Source organism: Castanea sativa, chromosome 2 (genome assembly GCF_040712315.1).
Source record: "Castanea sativa cultivar Marrone di Chiusa Pesio chromosome 2, ASM4071231v1".
NCBI classification, from domain to species: Eukaryota; Viridiplantae; Streptophyta; class Magnoliopsida; order Fagales; family Fagaceae; genus Castanea; species Castanea sativa.
Window position 1 is genome coordinate 44,075,044 of NC_134014.1, and position 25,707 is coordinate 44,100,750.

At 34.6% G+C, this 25,707-nt stretch overlaps 2 protein-coding genes across 2 annotated transcripts; both read left to right on the top strand.

The window, feature by feature from the left end:
- The first annotated feature begins 4,762 nt into the window (after positions 1 to 4,762).
- On the top strand, positions 4,763 to 5,377 carry LOC142625387 (pathogenesis-related genes transcriptional activator PTI6-like). The gene has a single exon (XM_075799058.1). It carries the CDS (start codon positions 4,763 to 4,765, stop codon positions 5,375 to 5,377), a length of 615 nt encoding a protein of 204 aa, XP_075655173.1.
- A 16,157-nt stretch (positions 5,378 to 21,534) lies between these two features.
- Positions 21,535 to 22,308, top strand: LOC142625388 (uncharacterized). The gene has a single exon (XM_075799059.1). The coding sequence runs from the start codon at positions 21,661 to 21,663 to the stop codon at positions 22,306 to 22,308; it is 648 nt and encodes a 215-aa protein (XP_075655174.1). The 5' UTR covers positions 21,535 to 21,660.
- The last annotated feature ends 3,399 nt before the right edge of the window (positions 22,309 to 25,707 follow it).

Consider the following 25,707-nt stretch of genomic DNA (forward strand, 5'->3'; position numbering starts at 1 on the left):
CACCAAGTAAAATGCATGTGCTTAAAAAAAAATTTGCGGCTTGACTGTATGACTATACGGGAGAAGAAAATATATGTTTCTTAATCCAAAAAAAAAAGCAACGTGTACCATATGGATTTTTTTAAGATACTTTACGACTCTCAAGACGTAACGAACTACGCAGCTGCAGCAAGGATAAATCCATTAATGTTTTCGAAACATTACCCTCTCCTTCTTCACATAAATGCCTTCACCTAAAGATAGACCCCACAAACAATGTCAGCAAAAGCAATAGTGCAATTGCATTTTTTCTTTTGTTGCGTATCTGGGCAACCAAAAGTACTGCAAAAGTCTATTTTTTATGTAGTGTCTTGTCATGTCAACTTGTTGTCATGTGAGGCTTACCTTATCTAAAGCAGTCAAGGTTTGACATGGTCTCGCGCATGCCCTCAAATTGGAAAGAATCTGCAACCTAATTTTTAGTATTTGTTCATTTTGATTTTTAATTGTAATTTTCGAAATATCTTTAAGTTTAGTATTTTTATTCGCTTGATTTTAGATATTTTTTAAAGAAATGCTATGTCGTTAACTTTTTAAGAGTTGTAGGCAATTCTTAGAATAAGAGGTAAGTTCCTATAAAGAATAAAGTCAGGATTTAGAGGTAGGTGACTTTGTTGCTAACTGTGTGCAGCAGTTCCAACACTCTACTACTTTATCACTAATTAAGAATTTTTGTTTAAAACTTTTTAAATGACAAAGTTGTTTGTTTTTGGTAAAATAAATTAATCGGGTTTAATTTTTTAGCTTTATTATTGGTAATTTTTGTTGTAAGACTAATTTGTTGGACTTATATATTTTGTTTTAGATTTAATCTATTAATTTTTATGGCCTTTAAAAGGTGAAAATGTGAAAACTACAAAATTTTTATAAATTGTTAATATAATGAGTGGTTATTGATAAGTAAAAAATAATGCAAGTGGCAAACCAATACAAATTTTCTACCTTAATAGTTTGTAAAAGTGTTGTAAAAAAGTGTGACTATAATATTACTCTTAAAAGAATTGGTGGCATTGTTAAGGAGACAAAATGTAATTTTATTGAACAAAATGCTAAAATTAATAATTATTAAAATACTAATATTTAAAAAAAAATTAGGGGGCAGTCAATATATAGATTCGTCCCTGGTTCTTATTGTTTTTGGCAAGAATAGTTCTAGCCTTTGTTGCCTCATGGTAGAGTAAGCCTACTAAGCGAACTAGCAGGACGCAAAAGATATATTGATCAATATGAATCTAGAGAGTGGATGGTTGACCACCGTTCCCTTGTCCTGGAAGCTCTCTGGCTGGGGAGGGGCTTGCTATCGTAACCTTTCCTCCCGATATATTTATGTAAAAAAAATGTTTTGAAAAGTAGATAGGAAGTTCAAGCAAATGTTAAATTAGGGCAAGAAAATTTTTTGGTTAGTTATTACAAAGTTGAATAGTACTGTAAAAATTATTTTCCAATGAGTTTAAATTAAAACAAAGCTTGGACTTCAAGCATGGGTTATTCAACATTTTTTAAAATGAGAAATATAGTCTATTTTTCAATATCCTAAAAAGTTAAACTATTAAAAAATGCTGAATTTAGAACACTATAAACTGTCACACAATAAAAGGAAAAGAGGAAAAGAGAGGTTGAAGTGTGTGTTCTAATTCGTTCACACATGAAAGTTGGTGGCGGGTCTAGAATGGCAGTAGCTCAATTTTTGAATCGCCACTATGACATTCATGATTTTGCAGTAACTCGGGGCCCAGTTGGTATATGTGTTTAAATAAATATTTTTAATTTTTAAATAACATTAGATGTATTTTCACATACTTTTTTACTTACACGTATTTTCAAAAAATACAAATAACGTTACTAGAATAACATTATCAAACGGACCTCCTTGGAGAACCCTTTGAAAAGTTTGACTAAATGCTCCCCCATCCCTAGTTACTCAGATGGTCAAATTAACAATTTTAAGAAATTGCTGGATCTGTTTGGTGCTGGTGAGCGTATTTGAAAATTCACTAAGAGAAACTGCTATGTGAGGCTGCAAAGTGTACTTTCCATCTAAAATGTTTACGCCCAAGAAGTAAAAAAAAAAAAAAAAAAAAGGTTGTCAGGAGCCTCTTTTGTTGACTCTTCAACAATGCTCCTATTTTGGTTTTTTCCTTTGCCGTAGCTCTTCTTTTAAGCTTCCAACTATTGGATACTATCCTATGGACTGTTTAACATTGGCTTGTGGGTGGTCAAAACTTTCTAGAAAAGGAAACTAATAACTGCCCCCACACCAATAGCTCAAGTTAATTTTACATGTTTATAAGGTTGGACATGTGGTTTGGACATTTTGGACCTTTTTAACAGCAAGTAGGAGCTAAGCAACCGGGCCGTTATTCCAAAAGTACTGACACTACGTATGAGTGTACTGCACCGATAAAAGAATACACACTCTATCTTCTTCATACAAGGTTTTGACCTGGTCTCATGCATGCTCTCAAGTGAGTTATGTCACTTAGTTTAATTGTTACTACATAATGGTTTCCCAATTCCATCCCTAACACATCTTTAAGTATGGATTTAGCATCTTTGATTAAGCCAGAAAACAAGAAAGTATGAGTATAGCATACGATAATGACCATTACAAATCTAAGAGCTTTATATATCAATTAGTTAACATTTATTAGTGTTTCAAACAAAAATATTAATTCAAGTTTAAATCCCTTCTCTCCTAACTTTCTAAAAAAAAACCACCGCGTACCCTTAGTATGGTGGTCACTTCACAAGTTTAAATACTTGTGAAGTTTGGGGGGCAAAGGCTGAGGTTCAAGTCTCTAGAAGGGAGTTTCACACCCATATACACTTAGATTAAGCTAGAGTAAAAATTCTATCTTGTATAAAAAAAATAAAAAATAAAAAATAAAAAGACCGAACCTTAGGATTAAATAAATATGGTAACCTCATCAATGTGTTGTGTGTTATTTTGAATTTTAAATTAACAATAAAATGAATCTCCTAGTTTATAGTTTATATAACTTAATTTTTCTTAATACACACAAGTGCCAAAAAAAAATAACTCCAATTTTAATAGCATCATTTGTTAAAAATATATATTATAGACTGTGATATGGACGCAAAGAAGGAAAAGAAGTGGGTTTATATTTTAATAATTGTTCCAAATTGAAAGTTTACAGAGTTTTTGGTGGGAATATACAATAACTCAAACACTAACAAATAAAATAATTTAGAGAATTTATAAAATATGTAGTACTAGAACAAGTATGTGTGGTGTGTCTATATGTTTAAATACCCACCTGCAAAACCACCAACACCACCAACATGAAATGACTTTAGCCCAAACTGTAAGCCCCCCACACCTTTACCATCTAAACAACACTGAAGAATCCAACGATGAGATCCAAATTGCTTCCGAGATCCAGCAACGAGAATCTAATGGATTTCCTATGCATTGCACGGAGTGATCTAAGATGAAAATCTTAGAGACATCTCTCAAGCATTTGAGAGAGAGAGAGAGAGAGAGAGAATAAAATAATGATTTACCTAAACTATAATGTTCTAAAAATATTTTTAGAGAAGGACTGTAGCTAAATAACATTAATTGCTACTATGTAGATAAGCCAATATGGGTGTTTTTATGCATATTGGACTCTTATGCTATTTTACATGATAGATGTTCTAGAACCACATCATTTGTTACAATTTATTGAAGCTATCAATGGTGAGTAGTAGATTATCACTTACAAATGAATTTACAATTTATTTTTCAATAATTGAACATATTAGAATTATGATAAAAAGTGTTTTTTCTTTGCACAAGCCAGTGTGTATGCTCCTAGAAAACACCATAATTAAATAACATTTTTGCTAATTGATCGATAATCTATTGTTGATGATTTTTTTGGCTTAGGCATATTTGAAATAAAAATGCGCTATCTAATTTGCACAAGCCTAATATTTTGCAAAGCAAATACGAACGCTGTCACCTCATTCAAAAAAGATAAAATGCGAATACTGTCACATTATGACAACACTATATATCGATCATTGTTTTGTGTGGCGATCAGTAGTAGATGTTTTACTTAAAAAAACATGCTGTTTGTTTGCCGGTATGAAATGAGAAACATGTAATGGTTACATTTCAATTTATGGAAAATTTAAAAAAAGGTTGGAAATTAAGTTCATTTGTGCAGAAGCAACTAGCTAGCCAAATATCATATCGATTTTGGAGTTCCTGTCTCGCCATCGCGTCACTGCGTACGTAACCAATCAACTCAACATCCCTTACCCTACCTTTGCATAATCCAGCCAGTGAAAGATGGTATTTTGATATTTTGGACCCAACAGCCACGTTGAACAATCATATCCTCTTCTACGACTACGAGAGCTTTATGCACGTGCAACACAGGGTAAAGGAAAAAATACACTCTGGGTCTATGTTTCTCTCCTCTCACAACTGGTGGGACCCACCAGCCGTACCAAATCCAAAAATTCAGGCAAAATGATCGACCTCCGCGAAAGTACTGTGTACAAGGTGGCAGCCACATGTACTCCCCTTCCCACCCATGACCCAACCCTTTATATGTAGACCAAAATCACTTGCCCGCCTCCTCTGCATTCGAATGCTGAAACACAAGGCAAGGCAACGTGCCCACTTCCAATCTGCATTAATTCTCGTCATACACAGCTCAATTTGTCCAAAAACCGCTTATAGGATCGTATTAATTACATTCATGCGAATATGCATCATATAATAGTAACAAAGGAGGAAGAGCACGACATTTTGGTGTCAGCTTTCAAGCACGTGATCACCGATGGGGTTGATACTCACACCCCACAACAGCTTCAAATACTAGAAGCACTCCAGGGTAGTAGTACTGCCGCATCATCATTGCCTTCAACCAGTGGGGTTAGCGACATTGGGAAAAAGAAGAAGAAGAAGGATGACAATGAGAAGAGATATAGGGGAGTGAGGCAGAGGCCGTGGGGGAAATGGGCGTCTGAGATTCGAAACCCGAGGGAAGCGAAGCGGGTGTGGCTTGGCACCTTCAAGACAGCAGAGGAGGCTGCCAGGGCTTACGATAAGGCTGCCATCAAGTTCCGTGGACCTAGAGCCAAGCTTAATTTCCCATTGTCAGACTATGAGGTTGAAAGAGATGATCAGCATGATGAACAAGCTCAGGAGGTTAATCCAAATGTTAATGTGAAGATGATGGCAGAGAGTGATACACAGATTGTGAAAGACGTGGCAGAGAGCAGTGGCAAAGAGAATGAGCTTTTGGATGCGATTACCATGGAGGAACTTGAACAATGGATGATGGATTGGCCTGACAACGCCAATGACCCCACCCCGTAATAGTCTTGGATGTATGTTTCCTGTGAAGATGATGGCAGAGAGCAGTGACAAAGAGAATGAGCTTTTGGATGCGATTACCATGGAGGAACTTGAACAATGGATGATGGATTGGCCTGACGATGCCAATGACCCCACCCGGTAATAGAGAAAATACACTCAGATGTATGTTTCCTCCCACTCAGCTCTGAGTGGGAGCATGGGCGGTGTTACAGCCGGCCGGGTGTTCATTTGATCCCCTGCCTGGCCCCAAAAAAAAAAAAAAAAAACATTATATATAATTTGAAACTCTGAACCTATATTTTGTTTAAAACGAGTTGAAATAAATTTGAATATAATTATTTTAGTGCTACTTTCACAATAATTTTACAATAAAAATTAAGTGATATGTTATAATTAGTTTTGATCTAAACTCACAATTACGGTTGAAAGACTTGATCAACAACTACGGCTAAGAAAAAAAATAAATAAATAAAAGTTGAAAACGCAACGTAAAACATAGCGGCGCTATCTTGTGTGGCGACCAAGTAAAATGCATGTGCTTAAAAAAAAAAAAAAAAAATTGCGGCTTGACTGTATGACTACACGGGAGAAGAAAATATATGTTTCCTAATCCAAAAAAAAAAGCAACGTGTACCATTTGGATTTTTTTAAGATACTTTACGACTCTCAAGACGTAACCAACTACGCAGCTGCAGCAAGGATAAATCCATTAATGTTTTCGAAACATTACCATCTCCTTCTTCACATAAATGCCTTCACCCAAAGATAGACCCCGCAAACAATGGCAGCAAAAGCAATAGTGCAATTGCATTTTTTTTTTTTCTGCGTATCTCGGCAACCAAAAGTACTGCAAAAGTCTATTTTTTATGTAGTGTCTTGTCATGTCAACTTCTTGTCATGTGAGGCTTACCTTATCTAAAGCAGTCAAGGTTTGACGTGGTCTCGCGCATGCCCTCAAATTGGAAAGAATCTGCAACCTAATTTTTAGTATTTGTTCATTTTGATTTTTAATTGTAATTTTCGAAATATCTTTAAGTTTAGTATTTTTATTCGCTTGATTTCAGATGTTTTTTAATATTTTTTAAGAAATGCTATGTCGTTAACTTTTTAAGAGTTGTAGGCAATTCTTAGAAAAAGAGTTAAGTTTCTACGAAGAATAAAGTCAGGAATTAGAGGTAGGTAGCTTTGTTGCTAACTGTGTGTAGCAGTTCCAACACTCTACTACTTTATCACTAATTAAGAATTTTTGTTTAAAACTTTTTAAATGGCCAAGTTGTTTGTTTTTGGTAAAATAAATTAATCGGGTTTAATTTTTTTAGCTTTATTATTGGTAATTTTTGTTGTAAGACTAATTTGTTGGACTTATATATTTTGTTTTAGATTTAATCTATTAATTTTTATGACCTTTAAAAGGTGAAAATGTGAAAACTACAAAATTTTTATAAATTGTTAATGTAATGAGTGGTTATTGATAAGTAAAAAATAATGTAAGTGGCAAACCAATACAAATTTTCTACCTCAATAGTTTGTAAAAATGTTGTAAAAAAGTGTGACTATAATATTACTCTTAAAAGAATTTGTGGCATTGTTAAGGAGACAAAATGTAATTTTATTAAACAAAATGCTAAAATTAATAATTATTAATATACTAATATTTAAAAAAAAATTAGGGGGCAGTCAATATATAGATTCGTCCCTAGTTCTTATTGTTTTTGGCAAGAATAGTTCTAGCCTTTGTTGCCTCATGGTAGAGTAAGCCTACTAAGCGAACTAGCAGGACGCAAAAGATATATTGATCAATATGAATCTAGAGAGTGGATGGTTGACCACCGTTCCCTTGTCCTGGGAGCTCTCTGGCTGGGGAGGGGCTTGCTATCGTAACCTTTCCTCCCGATATATTTATGTAAAAAAAAAATGTTTTGAAAAGTAGATAGGAAGTTCAAGCAAATGTTAAATTAGGGCAAGAAATTTTTTTGGTTAGTTATTACAAAGTTGAATAGTACTGTAAAAATTATTTTCCAATGAGTTTAAATTAAAACAAAGCTTGGACTTCAAGCATGGGTTATTCAACATTTTTTTAAATGAGAAATATAGTCTATTTTTCAATATCCTAAAAAGTTAAACTATTAAAAAATGCTGAATTTAGAACACTATAAACTGTCACACAATAAAGTCTCACTAGTCAATAATAGTGTTCTTTTTGCGCAAGAAACTTAGGAATGAAATAGTCAAGAGGAAAAGAGAGGTTGAAGTGTGTGTTCTAATTCGTTCACACATGCAAGTTGGTGGCGGGCCTAGAATGGCAGTAGCTCAATTTTTGAATTGCCACTATGACATTCATGATTTTGCACTCTGGGTCTATGTTTCTCTCCTATCACAACTGGTGGGACCCACCAGCCGTACCAAATCCAAAAATTCAGGCAAAATGATCGACCTCCGCGAAAGTACTGTGTACAAGGTGGCAGCCACTTGTACTCCCCTTCCCACCCATGACCCAACCCTTTATATGTAGACCAAAATCACTTGCCCGCCTCCTCTGCATTCGAATGCTGAAACACAAGGCAAGGCAACGTGCCCACTTCCAATCTGCATTAATTCTCGTCATACACAGCTCAATTTGTCCAAAAACCGCTTATAGGATCGTATTAATTACATTCATGCGAATATGCATCATATAATAGTAACAAAGGAGGAAGAGCACGACATTTTGGTGTCAGCTTTCAAGCACGTGATCACCGATGGGGTTGATACTCACACCCCACAACAGCTTCAAATACTAGAAGCACTCCAGGGTAGTAGTACTGCCGCATCATCATTGCCTTCAACCAGTGGGGTTAGCGACACTGGGAAGAAGAAGAAGAAGAAGAAGAAGAAGGATGACAATGGGAAGAGATATAGGGGAGTGAGGCAGAGGCCGTGGGGGAAATGGGCGTCTGAGATTCGAAACCCGAGGGAAGCGAAGCGGGTGTGGCTTGGCACCTTCAAGACAGCAGAGGAGGCTGCCAGGGCTTACGATAAGGCTGCCATCAAGTTCCGTGGACCTAGAGCCAAGCTTAATTTCCCATTGTCAGACTATGAGGTTGAAAGAGATGATCAGCATGATGAACAAGCTCAGGAGGTTAATCCAAATGTTAATGTGAAGATGATGGCAGAGAGTGATACACAGATTGTGAAAGACGTGGCAGAGAGCAGTGGCAAAGAGAATGAGCTTTTGGATGCGATTACCATGGAGGAACTTGAACAATGGATGATGGATTGGCCTGACGATGCCAATGACCCCACCCCGTAATAGTCTTGGATGTATGTTTCCTGTGAAGATGATGGCAGAGAGTGATACACAGATTGTGAAAGACATGGCAGAGAGCAGTGACAAAGAGAATGAGCTTTTGGATGTGATTACCATGGAGGAACTTGAACAATGGATGATGGATTGGCCTGACGATGCCAACGACCCCACCCGGTAATAGAGAAAATACACTCAGATGTATGTTTCCTCCCACTCAGCTCTGAGTGGGAGCATGGGCGGTGTTACAGCCGGCCCGGGTGTTCATTTGATCCCCTGCCTGGCCCAAAAAAAAAAACATTATATATAATTTGAAACTCTGAACCTATATTTTGTTTAAAACTAGTTGAAATAAATTTGAATATAATTATCTTAATGCTATTTTCACAATAATTTTACAATAAAGGTTAAGTGATATGTTGTAATTAGTTTTGATCTAGACTCACAACTGACATCACTTTTTTAAATTGCTTTTTCGTTAAACAAAATAAATAAATAAACTTTTTCTCCGAACTATTCCTAGCTCTGACACTATTGATCTCCCTAAAAAAATCCTTGGAGCCATCACTGAGTGGGAGGAAGCATACACCCAAAACAGAGTAGACTTCCTCCCTTAAGAGCATCTGCACCAACTCTTGTATAATAGAAAAAAAGATAAATTTTACACAATTAAGCCATAAAACTTCTCACATCAGTTGTTCTAAAACTTTGTATACTATTATTGTAGCCATGTATACTATTATTTTATTAATTTCATAATTTCGCACCTTTTTTTCTCTCTTCTCTGTGTGCAAAGCAAACTCAATCTCAGACTTCTCTCCTTATCTTCTTTTTCCTTAGATACACACAAACACACCCACATTAACATATCCACACAGACAAATCAACACAAAGATACACAAATACACCCACAAGGACAAACCAACAGAAAGAGAGGTCGATGTTGGTGTTGGTCGCTTGTGAATTGGTGGATCAGTGTTGGTGGCAGAGATCAGAGTTTGTGGATCCACGGAAATGGGTCTAGATGCTTGCGAATTGGTGCTAGCGGCAAAAATTGGTGCTTGTGGGTCGACGAAGATCGGTCCTTGTGGGTTTTGATTCTTGTGGTGCTTGTGGTGGAGATTGGTACTTGGGTGGAGAGGTGATCTAACCGTGAGAGAAAGACGAAGAAGAAGAAGAAGAAGAAGAAGAAGATGTTTTTGGAGGGAAGGTGATCTGAGAGAAGAAGTGACCGTGAAAGGAAGAAGTAGATGAAGACGAAGAGGGACAACAGATTGGTATGAGAGATGAGATAAGGACAAAGACAAAGATAAAGATATAGGTACAAAAGAAAAGATAAAGAGATAGGAACAAAAGAAATATATAAATAATAATAATAAATTTAAATATATTATTATTTAAATAGAATAGATCGTAAAATAGATCAATTGAGGTGAATGTTTTTTAAAATGAGCAGTATAAAATAGAAAAAGTAGATTCTTAGTGTAAAATAAACGGAAAAATTTAGCGAGATTGATGCAATTGCTCTAATAAAAGCATTTAGCATGATATTCTAGTATAAATAATGCGTTGTATAGCATAGAATTGTTGAATGAGAGTTTTTTTTTTTTTTTTTTCCAGTCATTAGAGTAGGAAATTATATGAAAATAAATTTATTTTGTGCATAAATTTTTTTTTTATACATACGTTTTTTTTAATTAAAAAAATTGGTTGGTAGAAATAAAATATCGTTATCAGTTATTCTAACTTCTAAGCAAATTAGAGAATTGAATAAAAAGAGGGTCATATGGGGTCCAGTGTTGGCGGCAGACGTTCTGCTTCGCAGCCTTCCCTGATATTTCTGATTTTGTCGTTGTCTGTTTGTTTCTAATTTGTAATTACCAAAAAGGGAATTACAACTCTAAACTATAAAAGAGCAGTTGACCATCCAATTTATTACATCACAAGTACGTAATGAAAAGAAAGGAATTTCTTGAGAAAGATGTAGAGAGAATATATGAGTATCTAATAGAAAAATTGCTGTGTATTTACCAACTGAATAGATTACAAGAGATTTAGGATATTTATACAATATCAGGCTATAACAAACTCTAACAGAATTGTACCAACCCTCTCTGCCTATAACAGAATTCACAATGGTCCAATACGTTAGTTACATGTGTCCCGTAGGCTAATTAACTTTATAACCAACTGATACTATGAGCTACAAGTCCTGCCAAGTCTCAACACTAAGCTACAAGTCGTTTTGATCTTCTGATATTGAACATTCTGATCTTATTGATCTTGCTACTGCATTATCTTGACAAATGCAGCTGGCCAAAGAGAGAAGCATTCTCTTCCCCAGGGAATAGGAGAAATGCTAGGACCACATTAAGTTGTGCAATTTTATGTGATCCTAGCATTACTCAGGGAATAGAGAGGCGGAACAATGGAATTACTATTGTATGAATTATGAAGAAGAGACTAAACACAAGCCAAATTAATGAGTACCTGTAAATTGCGAACTATAACACAAAGCTCAGTGTTATTTTCACAGAGAAGCTTCTCACAATCAATAGCAAACATTGCATTTGACCTAAATCATAACCTTGGATTTTTTAGGGAGCTTTGCAACCACCCATCCCTGCTTCAACATTTCACACAAGTTATCAGGAACTCAAGCTACAGATGAACTTATTGAGAGCAAAATATAATCTTTCCTCATCGAGTGAAACTTTTTTTTTTTCCGAGAAACTACTTATATGTATGAGCACCAGAACATAATTTAACATTGTGTATTCAGTTATTCACCCTAATGACAGCGATGAAGTATCTAAAAAATACCATCATCGTATCTAAAAAGTACCATTATATATGAACCAGAAAAGCTTTTCTTAGAGACTCAAAAAGAAAACATGCTGCAAGGGGCTTCTAGTCACATTAGCTTACACTTTGTTTTCGAGAGATAATCAATGGTCATAGTAGCTTACTCTACGCTAGAGAGCACTTAAACAGTTAAACTAGCAGTCATATATTTCATCTTAGCTACCTAAGCTATTTTTAGCATAATCTATCTATAGTTGGCAATAAGGAATGCAGTAAATATTTTCTCACAGTTTTTTTCACACACTCATATCCACAATTATATACACTAACATACTTATTTTAAAACGTAAAAATAGGTGTGAGAAAAGTGAATATACATAGAAAATGTAAAAAATAAATGGGTAAAATGCAAAATTAATCCTCTAAATTTCTTCATATTTCATTTCAATCCTCTAACTTTGCTTTTGTTCATTTCAGTCCTCTAACTTTCAAATTAATTCAATTAAGGCTTTTCCATCAACTTTTGTTATATGTTGTGGTTATTTTTTCAATTTTGTAAATTTTTCTTCAAATTTTTTAAATTAAAAAAATTCAATTAATGATTGAAAAATATATTCCAGATTTTTTTTTTCAAAAAATTTTAACAAAAGTTAACGGAAAGGCCTTAATTGAATAAATCTGAAACTTAGAAAATTGAAATGAACGAAAGTAAAGTTAGAGGACTAAAATGAAATATGATAGAAATTAGAGGATCAATTTTGTATTTTAATCAAAATAAATTGTGTGCGAGAAAATCATTATCCAAACCCCAAGAAATGTGTGGAAAGTAAATGTTGATTGAGATTATGTAAAAAAAGGGAATAATAAAAAATAAGTGGTAAATGAGAGCACGAAAATGGCCTTTTTAACATGCAAGAAGTGCATATGAAAATAGCTTGAAAAAGTAAAAACAAGCAAGTTTTTTTTATTTTGAAGAAGTTGCAAAAGAAGCAATTTGGATAAAAGTCATGAATGAAGAAATCACATATTCGCATCCATTGGGAGGAGCAACACATTGGAGCTCTAGAAGACCTACTCAAAAGGTTCCATATGAACAATAGTAAACCACTATCTGTGTCCACCCTAATGGCATTGAACGAGAAGCTGCACTCAAATGATAGCATAGAAAAAGTGGATGCAAGAAACTATCGAAGTTTGCTTGGAAGCTTAATTAATTTAATTGAAAAGTGCAATTCTAGATATTGTATATCCATTCAATCTCATCTCCAGATTTATGAATGAATCAAGCAAGTTCCACCTCACAGTAGCAAAACAAATTCTACAGTGTCTTCAAGGTACAAAGAAACTTGGTATCAGGTATGTGAAAGAAAAAGACATTAAGCTTGTGGGATATACAGATAATGATTGGCACTCTTTTTTTCTTTTCTTTTTTTTGAGAAATATAATGATTGGCAGACTCAATTGTTGATTGTAAGAGTACTTTTGCCTACTTATTCTATCTAGGTACAAAATGTTGTAGTGGGTTATGTTTCAAACATTTAGCATTGTGCTTTGTGTCCCACATTAGTTAGGAGTGAACCATGTTATGTGTTTATAAGCCATAATCCACCTTAGATGTTAGAGTTGGGCATGGATTGGGTTTGGGCTTGTCTCTATTTCTTCTTTGGGCATGCACACAGTGACCGTTGGAGCCAACCCACTATTCCTTCCTTACCTTTGGTTTATAAAACCCTTGGGCTATATCTTTTTCCTTTCTTTTCCTTCTAGCCATTTTGGCTTAGCCCATTGGGCATGCACAATAATCGTTGGAGCCAGCCCACTGTTCCTTTTTTTACTTTCGGCTTATAAAACCCTTCAGCTCGTTGGTCTCTACTCAAGTAGCCCGTTGGGCATTTAATAATCATCATGTTCTTTTTCTCTGCTCTTTACCATTGAAATGTCTTTTCGTTCTAGCCATTTTTGGCTTAGCCCATTGGTCTCTACCTAAGCATCCCGTTGGATATTTAATAAGTTGCCCATTAGGCATGCACAGTAACCATTGGAGCCCGCCCACTATTCCTTCTTTACCTTAGGCTTATAATACCCTTCAGCCCTCATTTTCTTTTAATCATCCTTTTCTTTTTGCAGCCGCACTCCACAGCTTCTCTCCCACTGTTCTGCTCTTGTTTCTCTGCTATTCACCACAGAAATTTCAGCATCTAATTTTGGTTTTAAGAAAAGGCAAATAAGATTGTTCTTGGTTCTTTTTGCTTGGGTGTGCGTCCAACTTGAAGAAAATTGCTATAGTCTAATCCTAAGGCATTGTTCGGCTAAGAAAGTCATTTGCACCCGAATTCTACTCTAGGTGTTATGAATCAACCTCTAAGGACATCACAATTTGCGTGATTCTATTGTTAATTTGTGAAATTTCTAACTCTATGTATTTATTTTTTGTCATTGCTAATTTTGTAGGGTATATATTGTTGAATCAAATCTTGTTTATTTAGCCATATTTTAATCTCTAACACAAAACCATTATCATCAAAGAAACAGAGAGATATGACATTATTATCAATAGAAGCTGAATCCATAGCAGATACAGGTGAATACTTGTATGCCTGCAATAAAAAAGGAAAGAATCTATAATTAGACAATCTATTTATAATAAATTTTAAAGAAAAAATGTAGTGTTTAAGATACCAACTACTGTGTGCAGCAAGACAAAGACTGTTTCACAAATTTCAAATTGTCAAGACAAATTTTCATTTTGACCAAATACTTTAACAAGGGTCAGAGAGATATAATTCCCTACCTATGTAGAACAACGCCAGGAAGTTTGCACCAATTCCCAACTATTGAACGAACAAGTCAAGCTTTAACGTAACATGTGGCTTTAGGAAACTAGTTCCACCGCTCTATGTTTCAGTAAAGTAAAGAATTCTGGTTATATTTGGCCTGCAATAAATGCAAAAGAAATCACAAGAAAAAGAACAATTCTGGTTCATTTGGATTTTGGAGTGTGGAGAGATCACACTGATTCAATATCAAGTTCAATTTGTGACTTAATGCCATACCTATAGATATATAATAGTACATATATTAATCAGATTGTAGGCTATCTAATGGGTAATATAGTACACACAGAATTTAGGAGACATAAATGTATGGCATTAATCATAGTTCAACATTAACATTTTGAATATCCATTAAAACAATATTTCCAATGAACACCTAAACGTCAGTTGTGAGTTGAAATTTTCCAACAATTACCACAAATTCTTAAGAGGAGCCTCAAATTCTAGTTCAAAACAAGAATTCTTAGTTGAACTATTAAAAGCAAGCAAGAGTACCAGTAACAGTTCTATGCTATTTAACTTATGAATTACTTGAGAAGTAAAATGAGAAGGAATAATGGAGAACCATAATTCACTTTTTTTTTTTTTTATAATCAAAACGCAGCTACAAGTATTTGTTCACACTCAAAAGTGAAAAGTACATTTATATTCATTCTTCCAAGTAAACAAAATCAGTGAGAAACCAAGACCTTGTGATTGGGAATCTCTAAATTGCTGAGAGTATGACCACCATCCACTACAATGGTGTGGTTGCCCCTAAACTTCCACCTCAACCTCTTGACCAGGCATCACTGTCTGCGGATCAATAAGCCCAGCAGTGTCAGTATGTCACACTCAATTGTGACATCATGCATTTGCACCTTATCACAACATTTAGTTTTTGCCCCATAAAACTTCCTTCAAATATATGTTCCCTCTTAGAAGTAAAACTATTTCTTGATAAAACACAACAGCTAAATAATCCCTCCACTGGCTCTAGCCCAGAACCAAATTTAGCATTAGTGAAGTCCAGTAAATCTCAATTTTACTAGAATCCACTTTAAAATTCTTAGACCCTTTCCTTTCAGAGAACAACCGTGGCTTTATATCAACCTCACAAAGGCATTGATTGGACAAACCAAATCATCAATCCCAACACTAAGGCCTTGACCCGTCAAACTTTTGGTCCATGTAATTGTTATCAAGCCAAAGTTAAAACCAAAATCTTAGCAGGGAAAAACAAACGGAAATGGGGAGCCCCTTTATTTTTAACACTTATCTCAACAATTATCCCCACCGTTTAAGTATGCTAATTTCCTTGCTTTTACTCCACGGTTGAGTACAACCGCAGAAAATTAAGGCGTCTACCAATAGCTTTTAGTGACCGTAGATTAAAAGCATGTTGAAAAGGCTCAAATTATTTGTAGTGATCATATACTATGATAATGCGTCAGACCATGCTATAACTAAAAATTCAGTATTTCACAGTAGAACAAAGCATATTAAACTTCATCATCATTTTATCAGAAAATTGGTGTACGAAGGCGAAATACAATTGGAATTCTTCAATGTAAATGAACAACTAGCTAGCGGATATTTTTACAAATGTCCATATACTATGAAAGTTTAAAAAATTTAAGAAAAATATGAGATCTACAAATTAAGAGGCCATGTGTTTGCGTATATAATTTGTAAATCACAAGTGGCTGTGCCGCTGTGTTAGCTGTTGAAAATTCACCGGAGATGATGAACGGGTGGCAGTAAATAAAATGAAGATGAAGTTGGTTAGTTGGCATCTCACAAAGCCTAGTGTCATTTGAAAAGAAAATTCACAATTCCTAAAGTCCTAGAGCTTTTCAAGAATTCCAAAAATCACCAGAATTACTTTGTATTCTGTAGCAGATTCGAGAACCAACCAAAGCGATTCTTTAATTATTACCTTGTGCAATGAAAATAATGATGCACAACAAGAAAAAGTAATGAAATGAAATAGCAAACAGACCATACTTTGTAACAACCCGTGCTACTTGGAACCAGAGATGCCTAATAAAAGTGTTGCTTACTAGTTCAGTTGAAGCGAGTTATGCAGTGTTGGTCAAAGCAAAAGAACATATCTGATGACAGTGATGAGCAGAGAAAAGCCATAGAGTTGGTATCCTCTGCAGCTCTCTTTGGTAGTGAGCTGGGTCTCAAGGGTTTGGAGCCATTGTCTCTGAGAACATTGCCCTTGGAAGCAATTTCTTTCTCCAACCCCTTCACTCTCTTCTTGGGGGTCACTTGATTGACGCTATATATATATAAAGGTAGCGTTGGTGGGCTTCAGTGGCTGGAGTGTTAATCTTGGACTGTATTGTTCAAATAAACCAGTTAGTATTTTACAAAATGTTTGGTTTGAGAGGAGTGTCTTCAGCTTTTGAGATCGTTGGTGGCCTCTAACTTACATATTCTGTAATCTTGTCTTGTTCACTATCTTCAAAAAAATTACCTATTCTATTCCAAACAAGGGTTGTGTTAACAGGCACCGTAAAATGACGTTAACAATATATTTTGGATAAATTTTTGGGTAATTTTTTCAACTTTTGACTGTCTTTCAGTTTTTGGCAATTTTTTTTTTACCTTTTTGACAATTATTTTGACAGTTTTTTTCCTTTTTTTAAGTGAATCACAACAAAAGAAACCTTGATAAACACCGCCCAGTGCTTGTTAACATTTTCCTAAAAAGAAAAGGTTGGTCAGAGGAAAAAGAGAGGGTGAGATCATGTTTTTTATTCGTTGACATAAAATGAACGCAATTTCACTCTTGTTTCTAAAACTAAGGGTCCGTTTGGATAGAACTTATTGTTGAAAACTGAAAACATTGTAGCAAAATAATTTTTAAATGTGTGAATAATATTGTGGATCTCATTTTTATTTTTTTTCTGAATAAAGTGTTTGTGAGTCCCATAAATAGTACATAAACAGTATTAAACAGTAATATACCGTGCCTTTTTCGGTTAAAAGTTAAAAATTCTGAAGAAAAAAAAAAGTGAAAAGGAGCTTAAAAAGTTGAAAGGTCAGCCTATGCTGTTACTGTTCATGCTAAGTAGCATAAACAGTAACATCTGTCCTGACGCTAAAAAAAAAAAAACGTGAAAATGCTAAATGCGGTAAATTTGATCCGTATCCAAATGGATACTAAGGGGGACCCATGATTTTACTGTGAAATAGGTTTGTCGATTTGAACATGTTTAACATTTTTAGCCAGCTCAGCAGGCAGCAGCCAATTTATTGTTCCGAAAAGTATTAGAAACAAAGGAGATGTTTCATTTGTTTATGTCAAACCAGTTGTCATGGATATGTGGTGTCATAACCTGTCTAACTTGGACACATGCAGGATGCATCCTCTCAGGTGAATTCTGCCGTCCAAATTAATTTTTCATTTTCCAATACATTTTTGAGTATGGAATTGGAATTGAGTTCCTTCACGAACTTAATAAAATTTCATAATATTTTTAAAATAAAGAAATAAAATAAACTAAAAAATTTATTTAGATCCACCCCAACTTAAAATAAGAGTATTATAAACATTTAGTAAGATCATATCAAGAGTGTTATAAAAATGTGTAGGGAATTACAACGAAATTCACAACCTATGAGAAACAGAAAATAGAGAAAATGCATGCAAAAGAAAAAAGAAATAATCACAACACACAAGACAGTATTTATGCAATTTGGCAATTTGCCTACGTCTACGAAGTTACAGGAATTTCACTATTATCAAGAATAAATACAAAGTATGGCTACAGTTTTTTTACTCTCTCAAAAAACAATGACAGAAAAAACCCTAATCTCTCAATAAAAAACCACACAACATTATTTGGTTTGGGACAGGTCGGGTCGTCAACCGGATCAAACACAACTAGGCTCCACAAAACCCAACAAAATGTTATAAGATTATATTGTTCTCTTGGCTCTCTTTAGCATAAAATAACAACCACATGTTGAAGTTATGGTTAATGTAACTCTATTTCATCATCAACGATATCTTTGTAATTATTTTGAATATTAAGTTCATAATAAAATGAATCTTCCACTTTATAATTTTTAGAGATAAATACCTTTATTTTTTTTTAATAAAGTTAGAGATAAGGGCAACTCAACCCTTAGGCCATTTAGGCAATGGCCCAAAGCCCCCAAATACATTAGAACATATTATATCTATTTGTCTTATTGTATATAAAAAAAAAAATGAAGGCCCATCACCTAGTTAAAAAAATAAAATAAAATAATTGGTAGAATGCATTGTTTATATCTTAAGAGCATCCGTAACAGATGTTCTATAAAAAATGTCATTTTGACACACCAAAAGCCTACTTTATTATTTTACCATATCATTTTACAATATCTCATTTATCAGATGTTTATCATTCAATTCTATACATTAAAATAATATTTACTACACATTAAAATAATATATTTTCTTCTCCCTATTATTATCAACAGCAGCAACACCAACAACACCAACAACATCAACACCAACAACACCAGCAAATTCCAAATCCAAAAACCTCAAAAAAAAAAAAAAACCTCAACCAACCAACAAACCAAAGATGAAAAAATGCCGACCCAAACTCAACCAATGATCGACCTAAAACCCCTGCCCAACCGACCCACAACCCACACAACGCCGACCCGAAACCCACATCGAAACCCATCCCAAATCTCACACCCACAACCCGATTAAAAGAGATCTGAAGGTCGACAGTGAGGGCTGTGGATGTCGGTGGCGAAGGCCGGAGCATGAGGCGGCGAGATTGGCGGCAACTTTCTTGAGAGTGATCTTGAGCAACTTTCTTGAGCAGGGAGGAGAGGGAAGAGATAGAGAGTGACAGAGAAAAGAAATGAGATAGAGTGGATGGAAAGAGAGACATCAATGGAAGAGGAGAGAGAAAAATGCAATAAAATAATAATATCCCATTTTGCAATTGTTGTCCGTACCATCTCATATTTGAGACAGTACTGTAGCAATGTGGCATAATTTTTTAGATTTGAAACATCAAATAAAGCTCCGTTTTTGTGTTTGGTGTGCCAAATGTGCCAAATATTTGGCATTTGGCACATTTGCTGTGAATGCTCTAAAGTGTAACTAAGAACCAAAAATTTTAATGAAAAAAATTTATTCTTACAAAATTATTCTATTTTTGAATGTTATACACTATGCTAATGCATTTTACTTTGTTTGTGATACTACTTTTTAAGAGTACAAAAAATTTCAATCTCCCAAACATATATGAATGGTGAATACTCTTCTTTTTTTTCCCTATTAAAATTAATAATTATCTAGACAGATTCATTACTAAAATTCAATGTCCAATACTTAAAGTCTAACATTGTCAAGAGAGATAATGACTATCTCTAACATGATATTTTTTCTGATACCGATAGTTTTTACATAAATGAAAATACTCCGTATTGAATTTTATAAAAATGCTAGATTCTTTCTTCTAATGCATGTGTTGGATAACTATTACAAGATGTTAAGGCTTCGGTTAATAGATTTTGTTATTACAAGATTTAAATGGTCACAAGCAAGGGTAACAATGTTGCCAAGAAATTAGCAATAAGTCCCTATATCATGATGATATTGTATGTGTAATGTCGCAATTTGTACCTAAGCCCAATAATAGAAAGGGTATAGGCCCAAAGAGCCCAATACAATAAATTTGTAGAGAGTGGGTTTTAAATCTAGTTGCTTATGGGCTTAATTAACAATGGTAATAGCTCAAAATCACAAAACAATATTGATGGACAAATTTCTATGATGCAAAACTGTCATCGGACTTAAGCCGAAGAGCTAGTTCTTATACTTCTTTCTTCTTAAGGGAAGATTACAAAAATATCTAATTTACAGTGTTTTCTCTATTTCTTTCCAATCACATTTCCCGAATGTCTCCCCCTTCTTTTATATCATCCTTCTTCCTCTCTACATCCTCCACATATAGATCAGATTACTGGTTTGAATACTTGTCCCATCAGCCCTTCCCTAAAGTTTTTGGAAGTAGCTGTAAGGCTGAATTTTGATGCTCAAGCATCACTTCCTCATTAATGCGGCCATAGGGTTAGCTGCAGAGTATTTAATGTGGTGGTAGCAGCTTTATCTTGAATATTTCATAGTCCTTCTTTCTATCTTGTATGTCCACTATGCATACCGTTATTTATAGGATCTCCTAGAAATTGCTTTTGGATGTCAGGCAACACTTTCCTACATTGGCTTTATTTGGCCGAGGAAGGATTCCTCCTCGAACCACCTTTCGGGATGACCTTGATCAGACTTTACCTCTTTACTCACCAACACAGCCTCCTAGGTCAATATTTCCCCATCATCTGACCATTTAATGTCCTCGGTTGACCCTTTGGCCCAATAAGCACATACACATGTAATATTGGATTTATCGTCCCTACAGTATGCTAGGTAGACATTTTATTAGTTTGTAATTATTTTATGTGTCACTATCTTATTAGTTTGTAATTATTTTAACATTTTTTTATAAAATATTTTTAAAAATACTTCATAAATTAACTAATATACTTAGCACATATATTCTTTAACATTTTCTTTAATTATATTAAAATTTTCTTAATTAAAAAAATTAACAGAATTTGAATACAAAAACATAATCAATAGTAATTTTATATCTTAAAAAGCAAAACATAAATTTTTTATAAAAAAATATCAAAATATAAATATTATTCAATTAATAAATATATAAATATTAAAAAAATATCTCATTTAAATGACGTATGCTTACGTGCGGTAAAAAGAAAAAGAAAAAGACCTTGAATGTGGTTTGACTCTTTCAGACTGTTTGGAAGAAGGGGACCACATATAAATCCATCGTACAGTTAGTTTCGTTGGACGGAGAAGGATGGACGGAGATCAATCAGTTCATTTGGATCCCACCTTCAAAATGTTTTTATCCATCTAAATTCTCCATGTGTCATACATAGGAAAACAACACCTTCACTTTTCCTTTTCCTATTTTTAAATTTTGGATCCCCGGCCCCACCACACCATCTAAAAGCTGCAGGTGAGTCAGGTGACACCTGTGTTGTCCGGCCCCATTGAAATCAAAGCAAGCAAAAAGTGCTCAGACCGCGTAAGCTCAGTGGACAGGTTGGCAGCCACATGGACATTGGACTCAGCTATCCCCTCACAACCCGTTACCTGTATTAATTTGCTCACCCTCACTGCCTTCAATGGCTTCGAATCGAAAGTCGAAACGCAAGGAACTCTCTTACTCTAACCCCTCACTCTTCACTCTCTCTCTCTCTCTCTCCAAAAAAAGAAAAAAAATTGTCATTTTGTCCGAATTCCGAAAGCCACTACTACTACTACATGAGACATGGATGGTTTTTATCCAAGCAGCGTTTATATGTGGTGTCCTTGGAGGACAATAATAACAGAGGAACAAGAATACGACATTATGGTCTCAGCTCTCAAGCACGTTATCACTGGCGGCATTCATGGTCTCACCCCACAACACCATCAACTGCTAGAACAACAACCAGTCCCGGCTAGTGCTGCCACTCTCTCATTGCCATCAACCAGCAAGAGGAGCTCAAAGAAGAAGAAGGAGAAAAATGATAATGAGAAGAGATACAGGGGAGTGAGGCAGAGGCCTTGGGGGAAATGGGCTTCTGAGATTCGAGACCCAAGGGAAAAGAAGCGCAAGTGGCTAGGCACGTTCCAGACGGCGGAGGAGGCTGCCCGGGCTTACGATAAGGCTGCCATCAAGTTCCGTGGACCCAGAGCCAAGCTTAATTTCCCTCTCTCAGACTATGGGGAAAAGCCAAGCGACGTAGAAGAAGATCAGGTTGCTGAACAAGACCACAATCTCGAAGTTAATCCAAATGTTAATGCGGAGACAATGACTGTGGAAGTGGCAAATAGCAATGACGAAGAGAATGAGTTTTTGGATTGGCTTACGTTGGAAGAACTGGAAGGGTTGTTGAATGACTGGCCTGACAATCTCAATGACCCCACCCAGTAAAATGGTTTACCAATGTACCCTACGGGCCCCACATTGGTAAAACCCTAGATTATATTATGGTAGAAAAAGAGCATCGAATAAGGGAAAAGGATGCTCTTTATAATTAATATTATGTATAGAGTCGAAATGACAGTTCCTTAATTACCCCATGTGGAAACATATGAGTGGTTAGTTTATTGATTTAGGCCGTGGCGACTCCAGGAATTTTGTCTAGGGTATTTTTATTCCATTTTGAAAAAATTTTGGGTCATTTCAGTCTATTTCGGGTGTTTTGGGACATTTCGGTAAATACCGGCTGAAATTCAAAATTTGGCAAGCATGAAGTTTGTACTTAAAAAAAAAAAAAAAAATTCTTAATACCAAAACAAATTTGCATTCTGTACACCGAAAAACCTCAAAAGGAAAAAAAAATTAAAAGAAAAGAAATTAATGAACAAAGGTACCGGCACAATAAACTATAATTTCATTTGAAATATTAATAAAATTATTAATTATTGTTGTTTAGTTGTTTCATAAATTTGTTTGTCTTTTATAAATTATAATTTGTTGTATTGTTGTTTCATTAATTATTAAATTATTAATTGTTGTTTAGCCGAACATTATTTAATTTGTTTGTTTTTTATAATGTATTAGTTAATTAAATTATTAATTATTGGTGTTTAGTTGCTTCATTTATTTTTTTTACTAATTATTAGGAGTCTAGCACACACCCCACTATGTGTTAGCACACACCTCATGTGTGCACACACCTCTGCCTCTGCATGCCTTTTAGTTCAAAATTTGTTTGGCATAAAATTTTTGAAGGTGTTCTTAATATTGCTTGAGGGTGTTCCTATTTTTTTTTAAAGGTAAACAAATAAAAATAAATTAAATTATTATATATAAAAAAAAAAATTCAAGCCAGGGTGATCCTAGGAACACCCTGGCTTCTGAGTGGCGTCACCACTGGATTTAGGGTAGGCTATGCCCTTTTTTTTTTTTTGAGAACGGGTAGGTTATGCTCAGAAACCCTTTCCTTTTTATCAAGTAATGTACAGTGTACTTAGTTTATTGACCGGTTCTTTTTTTTCTTTTTCTTTTTTGTCCTTTCTTGTTAAATAGAGCATGTATATGACATAAATGGGTTGAGCCACTTGAAGCAGAAATTTATTAGATATTCCGAGAATATACTCCATTTCTCTCGCATGAGGTGAATCCTACAATGGATGGGACTTACCCCTATGTGAGATGAGAGTATATTCTCAAAGTACTTAATAATAACCCACTCGAAACTAATCTATAAGGCCTACTTGCCTCCTTGGCAAAGATAGGCAAGATATTCACAATACATTTTTTGCTCCATAGTACAATGTTCCTAATATTATCCTAACTTAGGCTATATTTGGATCGGTTGAAAATAAGGAGGATGAAAAATATAGAAGAAAAAATGTTATTTGTCATTGTTTGATTGAGTTGAAAACACGAAGGAAAGAAAATTGCGGGGCTCGATATTTTCCATTGGCCCACCAAAATGCATCTCAAATAGAGAGAAAACATGGTAGAAAATGAGAAAGAGAAAACGCAAATGCCTCTTTTTCCCTTGTTCCCTGTTGTCTATGACTTGTCAAAGCCATATTTTTCCTTTGGATGTCGAGAACTTTATTTCTTTTTAACATAGTGACAAATATGAGAAGGAGATCTGAGTAAAAATGGCCAAATTCATTGGGTAATAGATACCTAACCTTACTTGATTCATAGGTTTTGAGCAATACCCGATACATCATGGGTGAATAATAATTGGGTTGGGTTTGAATATTACCCGAAAGTATCAGGTCAAGTATAGATGATATCCACACCCGACCTGTACTTGTAAATTATAATAAATTAAAAATTTTATTATAAAAATTTTAAAAAAAAAAAAAATCAGACTTTCAGCCCCCTTGGCCCTTAGCAACCTCACGGCACCTCCACGGAGCTCTCCTTCACAATCAATTATAGTTACCGTTTGATGATCATTGGTCTCTTGCCTCTCTATTCTCGATCATCTTCTTCACTGGTTTGTAACCTGTAACTGATGTTCAATCTTCTTTGTTATTTGTGAATTTGCATTTTTTTAGTTTCTGCAACTTCAACTTTTGTATCATGGATCGTTTACTGAAGTGTGTTTGATTGTTGTAGTTGTAGAGTCAGGAAAATTAGTGTGACATACATGAATGAACCAGGTTGTTGAACTGGACCCATGATCGTATTTATATTGAAGCTTCATCCAGATAGGATTTTCATTGGTTTTGTTGCAATAATGACTGTTAAACTGTAATTGATGATCACAACCTATTGTGTGCCTAGAAAACTATTGCTTTTGAGCTCTGCTCTGTTCAAGTTTTTTTTTTTTTTTTTGTACGAGATAGAATTTTTACTCTAACCTAATCTAAGTGTATATGTGTGTGAAGCTCTCTCTTAGAGACTTGAACTCTGACCCTTGTCCCCACACCTTACAAGCATTTATATTTGTAGAGTGACCACCGCACCAAGGGTGCGCAGTGGTTGCTCTGTTCAAGTTCTTGAAATATGTAACCTTTAATCAAGTATATATTTATAAGTGAGCCTTCACTCCAGTAATAACTTATTAAAATTTGGTCAAAGAACTGAAAAATAATTAAGAGAAGGGAAAATGTTTAAAATAACTTATTTTTGACATTTTTCAGTTCTTTGATATTCCACCAACCCAAAACATTAAATTTTTTTTTTTTCTCTGTTGTCATGAACTAATGTTGAGAACTGCAGCTATAAGACAATGGAGCATGAGTGTGTCCACGTCCATGAGATAATATAAATTGCCGGAACTGAAGAGGCAGAGGCAAATGTTGAGTGACTTTAACATCTTTGTTTAGCAATTTGCTTGTTAAGAAGCAGATACATCTGACTTCAAAGACATTTTTTAGTTTTTTTTTTTTTTAAATAGATAAAGTTATTGGTTAGTTTTTAAGTTAAAACGGTTAGGATTTTTTATTTTAAATTAATAATTTTTTTTAAAGCGGGTTTGGATCGGGTATAGGTACTCGTGGATAATAAATTCAGGTATGAATTGAGTATGGAAGCTAATGAGCATTAAAATCCAGGTAACTATATATGGGCAAACATTTCGGGTCGGGTTTGGGTATGCCAGATCCAAACCCTACCCATAACCATCCCTAAATAAATAGGTAAAAAAAAATTGGAATTGCTAAAACGTCCATGTATGATATATTCATTACAAAACCAAAAGGCCAGATTAAAGTTGGAATTCTTTTTAATTAGTCAAAAAATTTTCAAAAATAAATAAATGGTGAAAATGTGGAGGCCCATACGGGAATGTGGAAAAACTTGTTCATATAATATTTTATTGTAACAAACCTTTGTTATTTGTGAAATATTATAATA

Excerpts from the sequence above, each read along its gene's own strand:
- LOC142625387 (XM_075799058.1), top strand. The coding sequence starts at position 4,763 with ATGCATCATATAATAGTAACAAAGGAGGAAGAGCACGACATTTTGGTG.
- LOC142625388 (XM_075799059.1), top strand. The coding sequence starts at position 21,661 with ATGGATGGTTTTTATCCAAGCAGCGTTTATATGTGGTGTCCTTGGAGG.